The following is a 17,023-nucleotide window of genomic DNA, read 5'->3' as shown; positions in this document are numbered from 1 at the left end:
CTGCTTTTGTTTAGGATGTTTTGACTCAAAGAGGAAAAAAAAGACACTTAACAATGGTAACTAAGGAGAACTTAATTGAGCAGCTTGTAATGAAGGGAAAACAGATTTGCTGTAACAGTCTTGGGGTTGCGAGGTAGAGTGCGGTTAATATTTTGCCTTTGATTAGTGGATGAGCTATTCCTCAGTAGGACTGAAAACTAAAAGTGCTCATGTGTGGAAGGAAGATTGGTGTTTTTCTAAAACCTGTTTCCCCTGTGTTCTTGTACTGATAATCTTCTGTCCTGGGGATCCTGACAAGTTTCGCATCATCCCTTTGGTGAGGTCTCAGGTAGTCAGTAACCTTTCCCAGCACATGAATGAACATCATTAGAGTACCAGCCACCAACCTGCATGCAGCAGCCATGTGCAAATGTTTTGATACACTCTGGTATCTTTCAGAGGATCACTCCATGGTGTTGGTTTTTTTTCCCCCTCTATCACAGCTTGTGGAGAGACCTTGCAGGACTCAACAGGGAATTTCTCAGCCCCTGGCTTTCCAAATGGCTACCCCTCTTATTCCCATTGTGTCTGGAGGATCTCTGTGACCCCAGGGGAGAAGGTAGGTGCCACAGCAGCATGCGGTGTACTCTATGCTTCCCTTGCATCTGGTTTTGCCTGTGATGACAGTGTTAGCAGCTGCCAGAAGATCATGCAGTACATCTCTGCACTCCTGAAGTGCAGGGATGGAGCCTGGAAAGACTTCCAAGCACCATCGCTGTTATTCCAGAGGTGGGGTCTGGAATACACGATCCTGAGGAAAGAAGAGGTAACACTGGAGCAGAGCCCCCTCACAGGTCTGGCTGTGCATTGATGCGTGATCCTTCCTCTCGATTCAAGGCTAAACCCTGCCTGGACAGTCTCCTGCCAGCCGCTAGCTCTGGCCAAGCTTGGAGCTGGGGGAATCGTCTTTCAAAGCCAGGTGCCAGTCAGACGAGTTAGATAAAATGTGCCAGCAAGCTGGGATTCCGAAAGGAGCTATGAGTGACATCAGCGGCCTGCCCCTGTCACACAGGCATAATGTCCCTGTCAGGGGACTCCAGCTCCCTGCCTTGAAATGCTGAGCCCCGCTGAGCATCAATCAGCCACCCTGTCCACTTTCTTCCCAGCTCCTTTTGTTTTATTGATCTTCCTGTGGAAATGAAATCTTTCCTTAATCCACTAATACCAGCCCTTCAGGCCTTTCATGCTGTACCAGGCTGCAAGAATGCGCAGCCTGGCTTGGGAGCTCCTCGGCAGAGCAGCTTTGCTGAGGACCACCCCCGAGACACACTTAAGACTCAGATTTGAACAAAGAAGAGCAGAACTCACTTGTTTTGCAGCAGCCGTCTTGCTCTGGGACCCGATCCCATCACCTGTAAGCCCAGTCCCGCACACTGTTGAGCTCCTGCTATGAGCTTTGCCAGGGCAAGGGTGCCGAGAACAGTCCAGGTTTTGAAAATATTGCACTGGGAGTTTTGCTGTGTAAATCTTACTGTAAATTATACCTCTGTCTCTCAGCCTCTTCAGAAGACTTGTATCAATACCTATTTTAATCTAATGATATTTCTGTGGCAGAATATAAATGTAAATTAATATATTGGTCAAATCTTACAAGGACAAAAATGCCACAAGTACATCCCCATTGGTGACTTGCATAGACTCAGAGCAAGGGCTGGAATCCTTGTTATGGAGGAAGGAGACCAAAAGGATAACATTTTAATACTAAGCTCTGCTCAGTAAAGCCACTGAATTGCATCATGGTGATGGCATGAGTGTAATTGTCAGAATGTGGAAACTTCTCAGCGAAATTAGCTTACAAGAGTCCTTTATATAAGGGTGTAGACCACAAACAGGTGTATTTTGAGGCAATATGTTTCTCTGTGATATTCCTATTAATCAAACCCAAATATTCAATTTTCAATTTAAAACAAACGAAAACAAATAAGACCTTTTTAAGTAGCAATTTAATAACTGAGGAACAGTGACTGTGAATTACAGAATGGATAGTAAAGTGCTGTCTACTGTCATGTACTTTCATGGTTTCATTAAAATACCTTGAGAATCCTTTCCTTTATGAGGAAAGCTGATTAAAAAATCCAACCAACTGTCCAACCTGTGTTTTGCTGCATACTCCCACAACACAGTAGCAGAGGTGAGGCACCTAACCTGTAGGGTCTTCTCTTTAAAGCAGTTCCCTTCCCAAAGAGAAGCATGTTCTCTCTCCTTTCAGATTATGTTGAACTTCACATCAATGGACCTATTTAAAAGTCGCCTTTGCTGGTATGATTATGTGGAAGTGCGTGATGGCTACTGGAGGAAGGCTCCGTTACTGGGTGAGTAGCTGTTTTGTTTTAATTGCATTTCACGTGTTGTTCTTGGAGCTTATTGGGGGGAAAAAAACCACAAACAGATACAACCCTTCCTTTACCTGGAAGGAGCTTATGTTCAGCCAGTGCACTGGCCAGCTATTGATGTCTCCATTCAGAGATGTTGGTGTGCTGTGTTCACACCAAGTGGCCCGTGCTCCAAGTCGTTTGGTAGCAAAGACTTTATTCCTTCATTTTCCAGCTTGAGAACTGAGGCAGAGACGGAAGTGAGTTGAGGGCATGACTGGGATTAAAAATGTGACCTCTGGAGTTTTATTATTGCTTTTTTCTAAGACCTGGATGGAATGGTCAGGGAGTCAGAATGAAGCAGCCATATGGCTACTGGACCAGGCTCCTGCCATAACTTCTCAAATACACGGTAGTCTCTACTTTGGGCCTTTCTATTTCTAGTAGGGAACTTCCTAAACTGTGCCTAGGTTATAGGACCATGCAAGGGCTCTACTCTGCTCCTGCTCCCAAAAATCTTGAGGAAGTGCAGCTGCTCTGTGTCCTCCCTGTTCCTCTGCCTTCTGCTATCATACCTGCAAATCTTCTGCCACCCTGACTGGGCAGTCAGGAATCCCACCTGCTTTGCCACTGGCTCTGGTCCTCACCCTGTCTCTTAACCTCGGTGTCCTGATGTGTGAAATTCCACTTCTGCCTGAAAGGAAAAAAGCAGTCAGCTTGTGTAGTCTCACTGGCTGCGTTGGGGGTGCCGTGCCCTGTGTTGCAGCACAAGACTGGCCTATGCGGGATGTGTCAGAGGGTTTAAGGAGGTCTGGGTGCTCTCCTTGGCCCTGCTGGACATCCCAGCCCTGGTACCAGGTGTCACGCTGAGGCTGGAGCTGTGCTGCACCCTAGAGGTTGCTGTGGGCCTTTCAGTGCAGAGCTGGCAGCTGGTTTTACTGCTTCCTGCCTGTTTTGGGGTTGGCAGCATTTATTGCTGCTTTCTGCTGCACATGTGTCAGGTAACATTGCTCCAGCAGCTGCAACTTAGTTCCTCGTTATTTATTTTTTCTGCTGAGTAATTTAAAGGTATTTCAGAAGCCGAGCACCTTCCTGTCCCCAGATTGCAGGTGTATTTATGAGTGTTTCCATATGGAAGGAGACACTGCAAGAGTGGCCACAACTCCTGCAAGGCACTGAGCCCATGAAATCAGCTCGGAAGAGGCAGACAAGAGGGCAATTCAGCAGGGGGTGGGGAGGAGGGATTAGTGTGAATTGTGAAAGCACGGGCTTCTTGCGGAGAGGAAAAAAAATACATGTGTGCTGCATATTTTCCCAGGGAAGTGTGTGAAAACCTAGCCTTTAAATAGTGTATAACTTTTTATGAATGGGCCCTTTATCACACTCTGAGGAGTTTGCTCATTCTCGTTCCTCATCTGCGTTTCCTCTCCTTGACACCGTTGTTAAACTCTCGATCTAAATCCAGGAGGCAGTTGCTCAGTGACCATAGAGGAAGGAGCTTTGCAGTGCTGATGCTGTTTGTTAGCATCCCCTTGGGGAGCAGAGGCAGGCGATGCTATTGGTACGCTGCAGGGCTGTCACGCTGCCCCAGCAGCACAGGGCAGCTTTGGGGCACAGGGGCTCAGAACTGAATAGTTAAATATAGCTGGGATCTGTGCTAATATTAGGATGGGGAACTCCACAAAGGAAAAACCTTTGCAGTGAAACTGCCATTGCAAAGAAGCAAGGTTTGCAACTCGTCTTCCGTGCAATCTCATCTGCACTGCCACAGAGGTCTTATTCTTCCCAAGGCTGCTAGTGGGAAAGTGGGTCAGGCAGAGCCAAAAGTGACAGTAGCCGACTGTGGGGCAGCTGGCTAAGCAGTGGGCCCTTAGGCTTTTAATGCACAGGATTAATGCAAACTACTCTGCCTCCCATACACAGGAAAAGCTGCAGCCTTCTCTGCCTACCAGTCAACAGGCCTTGAACTGTCTGTCTCCTTATCCAGTGTAGGGAACCACCAGTACAGCCTGCTGATGGGATCTAAAGTGCTCCCTTGCAGGTAAGGTGTTAGCTAGGTTGGTGGCCAGTGGAGGTTGTTCAGAGAAGCCTTCGCTTGGTGGTGCAAGGCCAGGGTCCCCTATCACCACTGTGCTGACTGAATTCAGCCTGAGGAACTGCTCTCTGCTGCTGTCACACTCCCACAGGGGCTTCAGTTGCACAGAGTGCCAAGACCGTGCTGAATTCAGTATATAGCTTTTCTGGTGTCAGCTGGAGTAAAAATCATGTTTACAGTGTGTGTTCTCAGCGCATACGTGGTGCCTGCTCTGTTTCCATGAGGAGCTTCTGGCTGGAGCAGGTAAAAGAGCACCAAATTAGGGTTGTGGAGGTTGTTTGGACTGCAGATGCTGTCTGCAGCTGTTTAGTTTCAGGATTCTCCATTGCTGTCAGGATTCGGGTGCATGCCGAAGAACTTAGAGCTGGGTGAACTGTGGAGCAAAAAGGCTCTTGCTTACAAACCTCTTGAAATAGATTGAATAACTGCAGAGGCTTAACTGGGGGGAGGTAAATTCACCAGGGCAAGTGAGAGCAGAGAACGAGATAAGGGGCCTTTTCTCATCAGCATGGCTATGTCCTGCCTTCAGTTTGACTTGGACATGTTGCTCTTGGATGCAAAGAGATTAAGGAGTTTCCAAGGCCTAACAGGTAGAAAGGACGTTCCCTAATGTCACATCTCTGGAAGGACATGGAATGGTTCCCCATCCTTGCAGCTCATTTGCCCAATCAGGTGATAAAAACAGAGCCCTTTTGAATTTAGCAGAGCAACAGAGACTGCTTCTGTGACTACTGGTTTCTGCTCCCAGCTGAAGAAAACCTTTATTATTTTAATAATTCGATAGAACATTAACGGGGGAAAAAAAATCCAAACAGAAATTCATTCAAAAGCACAAGTAATGATAGTGCAAGGATTTTTTTTTACATAAGCAAAGCTCATTTAACCACAGACTCTTTGCTTCCTGGAGCTGCAGGTGCCTGCTATGCTGTGCTGCCCATCAGCCAGGAGATCTTTATTGTCTCTTTCCTGCCTTCTAGGTAGATTTTGTGGCAACAAGATCCCTGAGCCGGTAATCTCCACGGACAGCAGGCTGTGGATCGAGTTCCGGAGCAGCAGTAACATCCTGGGCAAAGGCTTCTTTGTGGTCTATGAAGGTACAGCCTTAGCTAGAAGAAGTCTGTTGTATTGCGTGGAGCAGCCAGAACAGGATGCAGTTGGTTTATCGAGTCAATAGGAGTTCTGCTTCACCATGTGGCTAGACGCAGCCTCCACTCTTTTTTTTAGGGCAATTGGCAGATTTTGCAAGCTGTTTCAGCAGACAAGGCATGGATCTTCCAACTAGATACTGACATTTTTTGGGGGACAGCAGGGCAATAGCTTCTGTTTGCAGGCCAGGTTCTATTTTCCCTAACCAGACCCTGCAAGCAGCTGTGCTGGGCGTAGCAGGAGTTCCAGTATTTTAACAAGCGAAGTTCTGTTTTGGATCATGCATTTTATATCACATAATGCAGCATTTGTTTGTTTGTTTTGTTGATTTTGTTTGTCGTCTTAAATGCAAAGATTGTGTTTTGGTTTCTCCTCTGTATGTTTTACTTACAGAAGATTAGAAGTTAGCATGTCAGATTTTTCTGCAGGTCAGGTACTTTGGAAACTTGCATGGCACTGGGATGCTGAAACCACTTCAGAGGAGGAGCAATACTAGAAAAGCCAGTAACAACCCTTCTCCATATATGCTTGTTTCTTACAATAATGGTTCTAAAATGTATTAAAAGGCTTCATTGTTCTCTGGGCAACAGGCATTTTCTTAGAAGTACCAGTGTTGCCAACACTATCGAGGTTGACGTTATTGGTACTGACGCTGCATCATCTTCCTTCTGCAGCCACAGGAACAAGCATGACACTGGAAGCCCAGTGCCCAAGTGTCCAGTATATTCATGAATAATGATGCTAACAGAGGGAAGTGAAGAAAGCATGGGACTGTTGGGGAAGTGCAAATAAAGCATATGAGGATTTCACAACAGTGTGGCGCTAACAAATCTGTTTCACAGGAGAAATATCTGGTTTCTGCAGGAATTCTTGCCCCAGAGACAGAGGTAGCTTGCCTGATTTTTTTTTTTTTAATAATATATCTCTCCTGAGAAGCAGCTGTTGCCTGGACCATGTGATTTGTAACACCCCTTTAGTGGTACTTTGTTGAAATTAGAAGTGGTCAAACCTATTGTGTCTCTAATAGATTATTTTCTTTTGGCTTATTGCTTTTGTGGACTCATCAGCTTAATTCTTACAATAGGCTATTCCCCAGTGATATCTGCTCCAACTTTAAAAGAAAAATAATATGGCTTTGTGCTTCATATTGCTAAATGATACTGAAGAAGAAAAAAATTTTACATGGGCTAAATGCCAAAGTCAGTTTGCAAAACTTTTTTTCCTCTTGATAATTTCCTGTATTTCCTGTTGATTAATAAATAACCCCTAAAGGTTCAGTAAACATGAGCAATACTTGCTTTACTTGATTATTGAGGAGAGCAAATGAAACAGAATGTGCATCTAGTGATCAAACTTTGCATCCCTCAGACTCTTCATATTTTCCTGCCTCTTCAAAGCTCTGGCTCTTTATATAACCCTTTCCTGCAAGAAACTTCCCATTGGAAAAGTGTGAAATCTATCGCTAAGCCTGAGAGCAAGCACAAAGTATAACTGGTGGAAGCCAGCTTGTACCACAGAAACAGTGATGACCCCTTGCATAGTTCTTTTCTTAGCTCAGCCTTGTCTTCTCAGAGCAACAGGTAGTGAGATTATCTGCATCTGTCTCCATAATCTATTTGCTGAAACAGGACAGTTTCTGAAAATCTTCCTCAATCTGTATTTCCCTCTGATGCAAGCTCTGGTAATGGCTGGTTTCTTTCCTCCGTTGTCAGGTGGCTTGCTCAGCTGTTTTGTGACTTCTGTGTTTAGAAGAGAGTGTAATTTTTATTTCCAGGAGGCATGGTCCTTAAATGTTTAATTTTCTATCATTTTTTTGTCCAACATGCTCTCTGCTTTGCTCTTAGCTCCTCTTTTTCTTTCGAACTCTTTTTCCTCACATACTAAAAAGCCAAAGTGGATTTTAGCACTGCTTCTCTGTCCTCTGCTTTAGTGAGAGTGCATGTAATTGCTTGTGCATCTGAACTTTGCTGGGAGCCCTGTGGGTGAGGACTGATTTTTGGATTTGGATTCTTCCAGGTCTTGGCCCTGAAGTTTTCGGTAGATGGGAGGAAAGAGGCAGAAGCATGTAGCCATGTGATGGGAGAATTACTTGATACTATTAATAAACGACAGTTAATGTAGTGAAAGTGTTTTAGTAGTTCAGTCACATTGTTCCTTGTCTTTCATGAGATTCAAGATGGGAAAATGCTGGTGGTTTTGTCCTACAGCACTGCTGGCAGCCCTAAATTTGTCATTGCTATTGCCTTCTCAGGCTTTCTCAGCAGCTGTTCTTTCTGTTTTGCAGTAAAGCTCTACCAGTATACTTAGCTGTTCAACTGAATTTCAGTGTGAACTTTTGCAGTGGATAGAGAAAATACTGTTGGCTGTCTGTGTGTCTTGCATCACAGGGTAACACAGGTTTTAGCCTGCGATCTTGCTTTCATTTGTTACATAGTCTTACGGACAATTATGCTGAACTGCTATTGCCTTTGAGGTCTCTGCTGGTTTTGTATTAAACTAGATTTTAATTAAATTTTCTGTTCTTGGACTTAAAACTTATTCATTCTTAGATTTAGCACAAAACTTAATTTTTCCTTCGCAGCTGTCAGCCTGATGATCTGCTGGTCAACAGCTCAATTCATGCTTGTGTTAATATTGCCACCGTGTGGCTGATTAGATTAGAAACTGGTTGTGTGCTGTGGGGGGGGGTTTGGTTTGGGGTTTGAGGAAGGGAATTTATTTTATTTTATTTTATTTTATTTTATTTTATTTGTGGTTTTGGTGGGTTTTCTCTTTTCTTGGTCCTTAGTGCTGGTAGCAGGTTTTAAGCAGTAATGAAGGTGACTAGGAGAGTGAACCATGCAAACACATAAAAAACATGTACCAGTGGGTTTACCGTCTAAGGAGGTTGGCACTGCAAGGCAGGAGACGCTCTCACTGAGATAAAATGTTAGATTTGTAAAAACTTGCATTACTTGTGGCTTTGTGGAACAAACAGTATTGATACAGATTCGAATGAGGAAGAAGGCCGTGTGTGGAGCAGGCTTTACCTAAGGGAAAACCTGCAATTTCATGGTGGTTTTGCCATTTGTTTTTTATGAAGCTATTTGTGGTGGAGAAATTCACAAAGATGCTGGACAAATCCAATCTCCCAATTACCCGGATGACTACAGACCTTCCAAAGAGTGCATCTGGAAGATCACAGTTTCTGAGGGCTTTCACATAGGAATCACGTTCCAAGCCTTCGAGGTGAGAAATGTCAATTCTATATTATACTATGGATGTTATATTGCCTCTGTAGATCTTTTAAAATTAAGAAGTTATATAGATAATAATAACAAAAATATTTTGAATACTTCAGAACATAATTTCTCCTCACTAGAAGTTTGCTTAGAGATTGTGAAGCCAAGTTTTAAATATTATGAGTTTTCCAAAACTGCTTCTCTAGACAGAAAGAATTAGAAGGGCAACAGAATTGCTTATGATGTTAAATAAGGGACTTACGAGTCCTTAAATTTTCATTCTGGTCAAATGATGTTGTATGGTCACAATCCTGGGGAGAAAAACAAACAAACAAAAAACCCAAACAAACAAACAAACAAAACCAAAACCCCTCCTGTTGGTGTCATTGGGGTTTGGCAGATTGTAGGATGTTTGTGACTCTCCAAAGAGATATCATGTTCCCAGAGGGCAGACAGGCTTTTAAGAGCTCAGAAAAGGTTTTCTTCTGCTGGGTATAGGATGTCTTACACTTTTAGCCAGGTGCCCAATGATTTGTTTCTGACTACTGATGTATAAGTCATGGACAGGACCTGGATTTGTGCATAAACCCCAGCAAGCCCACAGGCTCCTGTGACTTGTGCACACCTACTGTGCTTGTCCTAGAATGGGCTGACACACTGCCTTCTATCTGTGACCCCACAGCTGTTCCTTGAACCTTTTTGTTCTGCTCTGTTCTTTACAGCTTCTCATGGAAGAGCAGCTTGTAGGTAGTCAGGGACCAGGTTTGTCAGGAGAGCAGCCATGCAATAGCAATAGAACTGAGAAGTGCCTGGGCTTGAATGCAGTTTCAACTGCAGAGAGTTCAGTGGCAGCCACGAGGCGAGCACCTAGTTGTGACCTGCTGCTTGGGACTCTCTGTTGGGAGCTGATCTCTGGCTGCAGTCTAACTAGTTAGCTGGCCTGACTCAGAGCATTCACACTAGTAAGCTGCAGGCACACCCTTTTCCCATTGCAGATTGAGTGGCATGACGCATGTTCTTATGACTACCTGGAGATCCGAGATGGCCTCACTGAATACAGCCCACTGATCGGTCACTACTGTGGCTATGAGAAACCAGAAGATATCAAATCCAGCTCAAATAAAGTATGGATGAAGTTTGTGTCTGATGCAACCATCAATAAAGCAGGCTTTGCAGCAAATTTCTTTAAAGGTATGTGATCTAGTACCTCTCAAGGTCAGAGATGGGGACTATTCATCCCTTAACTTACTGCCATCCCAAAGTGATCAGTTACCATTGTATCTACTTGTGGTTAAGAGCTATTAGACAATACCAAGTTTATATACAAGTTGCTTTGAGAGTGTAGAAGGGTTTGATGGTGAGGCATGAAGACTACCTTCCTGATGAAGACAGAAAACAAGCCTGCTGGGTCAGCACCAGCCCAGGCACTAGTGCCTTGTGTTGCACAGCTGGACAGAATGTGACCTCCCTTTATCTGTGCCAGGGGACATAGACATTTTCAAAGGAGGTACTAGTACTGTACAAAGAGTGTTCAATTCTCTGCTTAAGTTCTATTCCAAAAGAAGCTCATGGAGAGAGAGTAAATTTGATTGCAAGTAGAATCCCAGGTAAAATTTCAGAGTGCTTTAGGAAACAGATGTGTTCCTAAACTGAGATTCTCTTCAGGAAGAGTTGAATAAAGACTAAAATTCTTTTTAAAAGCTGAACCCAAGCCATGGTCCTTTATCAGCATCCTGCTGACTTGGTATAGGCCAGAACAAAATATCTAACCTCTTGGGAAAATACCTGCAGAGTAGCTGTGAGGTAGATAGTCATGTTTCTCTTTGGTTCAGTGACAGTTGTACAGAAGTAATAGTTGCAATGCTAATATTTGGATTGCACAAGTCCTTTATTTTTACTTTAAGTTTTGTCTTGCATTAAAGGTGTCAAGGTTCATTTGGATCTCTCAAATTTCAGGACAGTGTACTCTGTGAATTAAACTTTATTTCGTGAGCTCATTAAGAAATACAACAAATTCACATGGCAGGGCTCAATCTCCTTTGCTCAGACTAGTCTGTCCCATTATTTCACTTATTCATCATCGAAACCATAAGGTTCCATAACTTATAACCCGTAACTTTAATCGGTGCACTTATGGGGGGGGGGAAGTTAAATAAAGTTTAATTCACAGAACACATTGTCCTGTAAATTTGAGAGATCCAAGCAGACCGTGACAAAGAGTGATTGCAAGATCGCTGTCAAATCCTGTGATGTTTCATTCCAGTTCCTGAACAGCTCTCACAGTGCCTGGACTTCCTTGTTTACATTTCTCAGGTTCCATGAAGATACAGGGAATACTTCTTCCTGAAGACATTTTGGCATCTTTCAGGAGCTGATAATGCAGGCTGACTGTGACAGAGATGTCTCCCAGGGATTAGTGCTACATGGAGACTTCTTGGCAATTCTGTAGAGTCTGAGGTTCTCCTGCAAGTTTGTAGGGGAAGAAAGTTACACACCTGAATCAGGGATGCTTTCCTTGTGGTACAGATAGTCAGAAATATTTTTTTATGTATAATAAAAAAATACATAAACATGCACTACAAGTACAATTCCAGACACAGGTATTGTCTGTGGATTTTTTGCTGTCAGACTAGCTCTTGCAGTGTCTGCCCAGACTTCACATGTTTAAACCAGAAGTCGTGTAGCTCATGAATGGTTAGTGTGTTGTTAAGTCCATGCCAGTAAGTCCAGCTGAAGAGCAAAGTGTATTTGCTTGGACCAAGTGCCACAGTAGCCACAGCTACACAGCTTGTAGCCAGCTTGCATTGTGTGTGGAGCTGGTGAGTTTGCAAAAGCTGGGTAGACATACCTGCTGGGTAGACACACCTGCAGGCTACATGTGGAGTTTCAAGCTGGAATCTGAAGTCTGCAGCCTTTACCTCCATATCCAGAGGGACCGTGACGACCAGCCATTCCATGAACCGAGTAAATTAACAAATTAGATGGCTCTGCAGACAGTCTTCAGACTGCCTGCCATCCATAGCTGATTGAGCAATGGATCAGCTTTTCCTTAATGAATTATGAAAGGAATAGAACTTCAATTATGTCTTAAAACACTGAAAGAAAATAACTCAGCTTAAAAAATAAAGAAAACAAAAACAGAGTTAAGGATGAAATTGAATGTTGTACTTTGTGAGAACTTGCAGTGATAACTTCTAATTTTTCAGAGAAAATAAACCTGCAAACAGCTCAGAGGGTAAGACAGCTCAGGGTAAGTCATTGGTCACATCCAAGAGACAATGTCAGAAAGATATGAGGAGTGATTATCTCATGTCTTTCCCATCATGTTCCCATCTCAAGGGAAAGCTCTTAGGTTTATTCTTTATTACTTCATTTTTGTCACAAATTGTTTGTATCACTGGAGCCTATTTTGTTTGTGGTTGAAGGGTTAGTAGTGATTTGCTTGTCCTACAGTCACATTGTTGTACCTTTCTTCTTCATGGTAAAAATTAGAAGAAAGACAACACTTTGCAAAATATACCTGTCCATAGCCAGGACATATTCCTCCCATGGTGAAGACTCATCACAGGCATTTTTGATGATTTTAGGAGTTCCAGCCTCCCTTTTCTCTCAAGCAGGTGATTTAACAGCCAGATTAAAAGCTATTGAACCTGTACCCAAGCGTGGAGCAGCAAATAAATACTCTGCTTTCTTCATAGTGAATCCAGAAACAGAAACCAGAAAATAAAATCTGTTGCAGTGGGGATTCCAGACTGTGGGAAGGCTTTACGGGACACAGTTTTATGAACAGAATGGAATATTTCAGTTTGAAGGGACCTACAATGATCATTTAGTCAAGACTGTTCCTATTTGATCCACACAGCAGTAACTGTTAGTGGAGCATTATACTGGATGTAGGTGTCAAGGTGTTGGCAGTGGGAAGCTGGCCTTTGCCAGACAGATGGTCCAAGCTGGCTCTGCGGTGGACCCACCACAGGACATAGCTGAGCTCATCAGCTGAGCTAGTGGGGCCTCTGTGAATATGTGTTTAAGATAGGTCAAAAATGATGGGGAAAGAGAGGAGTAGGGAGCAGAAAGTGTAGTACAGCAGAGGTAACACCAGGGTCAGAGGAGAAGTTGGAGGTGCTTCATGGCAGAGCAGATATTCCCTGCAGCCCATGGAGGACCCATGCTGGAGCAGAGAAGTATGAGAAGGAAGAAGGAGCAGCAGGATCATGCACTGACTGTAGCTCCTCATCCCCTCCTGCCTTTGCATGCTCATGGCTTTGCTGAAGGGACCAAGTGTAAGCTGAGGTGATACAAGGCAGAGGGAGAGGAGTCTGAAGTGAAGCTGAGTCTGGTAAAGTGGGGTGGAAAGGTGTTTTCCCTAAGTATTTTACCTTTTTTTTTTTTTCTCCAGTACCTGAATCAGTACTCAAATATCATCATTAATTGTCAATAAATCAAATTGAATTCCCCAAAGTTGAGTCTGTTTTGCCCACGACAGTAATCAGTGGGCAATTTCCCTGTCTCAATCAAGGAGTTTTCTTGCTCATTTTCTCCCTCATGCCACTGGAGGGGGGCAGGTAGGGAGTGAGCAAGCAACTGGGTGGGAGTTTATCTGCTAGCTGAGGCCAACCCACCACAACCATGTTAATAAAACCATCTATTAAGAGATGCACAACCAAACAAAAAACCCCACCTGTCTACAAAAAGCGCTCTTGACTACTAATGGTAATTGTGGTCCTTTATGGTTACTGTGAGGTTTGGTGCAGTGCCCGCTCCATGGGCTCAGCTCGCAATCTAATGCTCTGGTCCTTCTGTCCGGAGTGTTGGGTGAAGAGTGTGGTGGGGTTTGGGCGGTCAGGAAAATGTGACTTGTTCTGATTCCCTTCTGACAGAGGTGGATGAATGTTCTCTGCTGGACAATGGTGGGTGTGAGCAGCACTGTGAGAACACACTGGGCAGTTACAAATGCACCTGTGAGCCTGGCTATGAATTGACAGCTGATAAAAAGAGCTGTGAAGGTGAGTAACCTACAAATTGAGACATCTGTCTATAGGATGGGTACTACAGCTAATAAAGAAATTGAGCAATCTTGGAGATGATTCCTCTTGTCCCTATATCCCCTTTGTTTCTGTTTATCTTATACAACCTAAAAAGTTTCATTTTGTCAACATCTTCCATTGAAAAGCAAGTTTTGGTTGAAAACTGGAAAATACTCTGATTCTCTACTGCTCAGCATCTCTAAAAACAGTTTTTCTTCATGGCCAGAGAATCCCTGTTCAGACCAGATCTCTCACAGTGCAACATAAGGGAGAGTGGGCATTACAAACTAACTGTTGCATGGCCTGAAAGTATTTCAATCTAAGGCTGAATTTATTATTTTTTAAAAGGAAACTTCTTTTGTAGAATAAAATACTATTGTTTTATCTGCATGCAAAACAGACATTCTCCATCCTGAGGAGCCAATTCCCTTCTTCTGTTATGGGGGTGGAGAGAGAAACCAAACATATCTCTGATAGAAACTTTCTTTCAGCTCTCTATACAATTGTTTGCTCCTACCAACAATACAACTGTTGGTGTGGTGATAATCCACCCATTGTTCTTGTCTGGTAGCTCTGCCTTTCAACTGAGAAGTGTAGGGAGCTCCACACGCTCTGAGTGGTGCTCCCGAAGTCACACAGTTTGCCCCAACTTCTACTTCTGTCAAACTGTTTGCAGAAGGCTTCTATTGACTTGGTGAGGACAGAGTTAGGTGCGTGCAAAAGGCTTTTGGAAGCTTTATTTTTTTAAAATACTTTCTTGCAAGTTTGAGCAAGCCAGTTGATATAGCTTGGTAAGCTGCTTAGTTGAGTTACTTCTCTTAATGCAAAAGGATGCTGGGAACCAGGTGCAGGAAGCTTTTATCCCTGTGGGTTTTGCAGATGTGGCTGTATCTCATTGTTCCCAGGAAACAGCAAGAAAAAAAATGCTTAATTGCAAATAGAATTTTAAGCAAAAGAGCAAACTGAGGATGATTCCTTTGAGGTAAAACCATGCCCTCCCACGAGAGGATGAAGATAGAATATCCTTTATTTTTAGATAAAATGAGTTAATAAAGCTAAGTCTTTGGTTTTGTCTTTAATTTTGCCTAGGCAAAATGCGGTCCACATGTAATAAGCCACTGAAGACCTGACAGGGCTGTCTTCTCAGGATTCCACTATCTTCTAATTATTCCATTACTGATAAGCTTGAAATAATAGCGTTTGTAGGACTGAGTGTGGGTGAATTTACTAAGCTGGCCTTTATTATCCATGTCAAGTCAACTGATTCACAGTAAGCCCAAGGCTATAGACTAAAAAGGAGATCAGTCTTACACAGTTTAAATGCCTCTCAGGGCCATAGCCCAGCTGTGTGTGTTTCCCTGGTGACTTTTAGCAGGTGAGGTTTTCTGTCTTCTTTGCAGCTCCCAGCATTTTAAACCTGTTCTGGAGGCTGGGATTTGAAATGTGCCACCAACCAGGACCTGAGTAATTTCATAGCTAACAGTGTGGCCCAATCTGTGTGTCTGAACAGAACCAAGTAAAACTTGTGTTCATTTATTGCCTCTCCAGCTGCCTGTGGGGGCTTCATCACCAAGCTCAATGGGACCATTACTAGCCCTGGATGGCCCAAGGAATATCCTACTAACAAAAACTGCGTCTGGCAGGTGGTAGCTCCAGCCCAGTACCGGATCTCTCTGCAGTTCGAAGTGTTTGAACTGGAAGGCAATGATGTACGTAACCAGTCCCTGTATCTCAGAGGTGTGAATATTGGCTAACTCAGAACTGGATAAATCCTTGGGGTACAAGGAAGAGGAGACTCTGCCTCGCTGGTGGAGCTTCTGGTTGTTTTCCTGCTCTTGGTTGCCCAATAACAATGATGGTTCTCCTAGAAGTCTGGATCTGCTTTCTCTATGGCTTGGAAGGATTAAAGCTGTTCTGCTATAAATGGGCTTCTTTTCTCTCCCAGTTTTGCGTAATTGTAGGTGTTTTCCATCCCTAATAGGTGCTCCATCCCCTCCTTCCCCAGAGCTGCCTTTGCAGGAAAATAATTGGAAATGAACAGTGAAGTAGAGTTCTTCAAAGATAAATTAATTACCAATGAAAGAGTCTGTTGTCTGCCCATCCAAGGGCAGGGTGGAATTTGAACAAAGCATTCAGGTCTCTCTTTCCCCACTGTAAATGGGAGCAGTGGCTCTTCCTTAATTCAGCAGGCTGCTGAAGTTCATTCAGCACTGTCAGGTGCTTGGATAAGGTGGGAGTAATTATTTTAGCTAAACTAAACGGAACCTTTGCTATTCTGATAAACACTCCCATGCTTTAAGACCAGGGCAGCAAGGGAAGGGGCTGAGAACACTGACAAAAGAGAATTTGGGGAAGTTAGGAGTGTGTTTGAGTATAAGGCTGTTTCTGTTCCCTCTTAGTCAAGCCTCTGTCCCCTTACTGTGAAATGCTGTTTAAAGTCCACAGAGCTGAGAAATCTCCTCCTCTCTTGGCAGGTCTGTAAATATGACTATGTTGAGGTTCGTAGCGGGTTGGCTTCTGACTCCAAGCTGCATGGTAAATTCTGTGGCTCAGAAAAGCCTGAAGTAATCACATCGTATGGCAACAACATGAGACTAGAGTTTAAATCAGACAACACAGTCTCCAAGAAGGGCTTTAAAGTTCACTACTTCTCCGGTACGTGGTTGTATTCTTTCACTTACTTAGCTGTCTCCTCTGACTGAACTCTAGGTTTGGTGAATTTTCTTCAACCTCCTGTCAAATCAGACAGAGCCTGACATGGTTATTTACATCTGAAAAGCATGGTTGTTCTGTGCTGTGTCACCTTTTATCTTGGTTTCTCAGTGCGGAGTATGGTCCAGATTCATAGTGTGGTGTCAGCAAGGTGCAGGGATTTCATGAGTGTGCTTCCGGTCCTTCCACAGCAGGAAGCAACGGGGAACCCAGTCCTAGAAATTATTTCTGTTCCTGGAGTCCTAAAAGCAAAGGTTTTTCCTCTGAAACTGGAAAAATAATAATTTCCAGAAGGCTTCTGTGTGGCACTCCTTCCTGTCAAAGCAGTGTATGCTAGTGGAAGTTTCTAATCCTCTGTTCTGAATCTTTTGTAGCTCCTGGTGTTGGTGATGTACTTTGTTGGCAGGCAGTTCTGGAGTTTAACTGTACATCACATGGAAGTGGAAATTCTATTCATGCTGTGTTTGCAGC

At 43.7% G+C, this 17,023-nt stretch overlaps 1 protein-coding gene across 7 annotated transcripts in view; it reads left to right on the top strand.

Moving 5' to 3' along the window:
* The window catches only part of TLL2 (tolloid like 2), a 91,392-nt gene that overhangs the window by 66,472 nt on the left and 7,897 nt on the right, over positions 1-17,023 (top strand). For 6 of the 7 annotated variants that reach the window (XR_011740288.1, XM_071811877.1, XM_071811874.1 and 3 more), the window contains 8 exons: positions 483-598; positions 2,249-2,351; positions 5,424-5,540; positions 8,675-8,820; positions 9,809-10,004; positions 13,694-13,819; positions 15,389-15,549; positions 16,315-16,495. Coding sequence is in view for 6 of the 7 variants with exons in the window: in XM_071811877.1 (XP_071667978.1) it covers positions 483-598; positions 2,249-2,351; positions 5,424-5,540; positions 8,675-8,820; positions 9,809-10,004; positions 13,694-13,819; positions 15,389-15,549; positions 16,315-16,495 (1,146 nt within the window). In the remaining variant the exon portion in view is untranslated. The remainder of the gene's footprint in view (positions 1-482; positions 599-2,248; positions 2,352-5,423; positions 5,541-8,674; positions 8,821-9,808; positions 10,005-13,693; positions 13,820-15,388; positions 15,550-16,314; positions 16,496-17,023) is intronic. The other variant, XM_071811878.1, reaches the window with a different exon arrangement.

The sequence above is a fragment of the Patagioenas fasciata genome, chromosome 8, assembly GCF_037038585.1.
Source record: "Patagioenas fasciata isolate bPatFas1 chromosome 8, bPatFas1.hap1, whole genome shotgun sequence".
Lineage (NCBI taxonomy): Eukaryota > Metazoa > Chordata > Aves > Columbiformes > Columbidae > Patagioenas > Patagioenas fasciata.
Note: the sequence above shows the minus strand (reverse complement) of the source record. Positions and strands in the feature narration are given on the sequence as shown.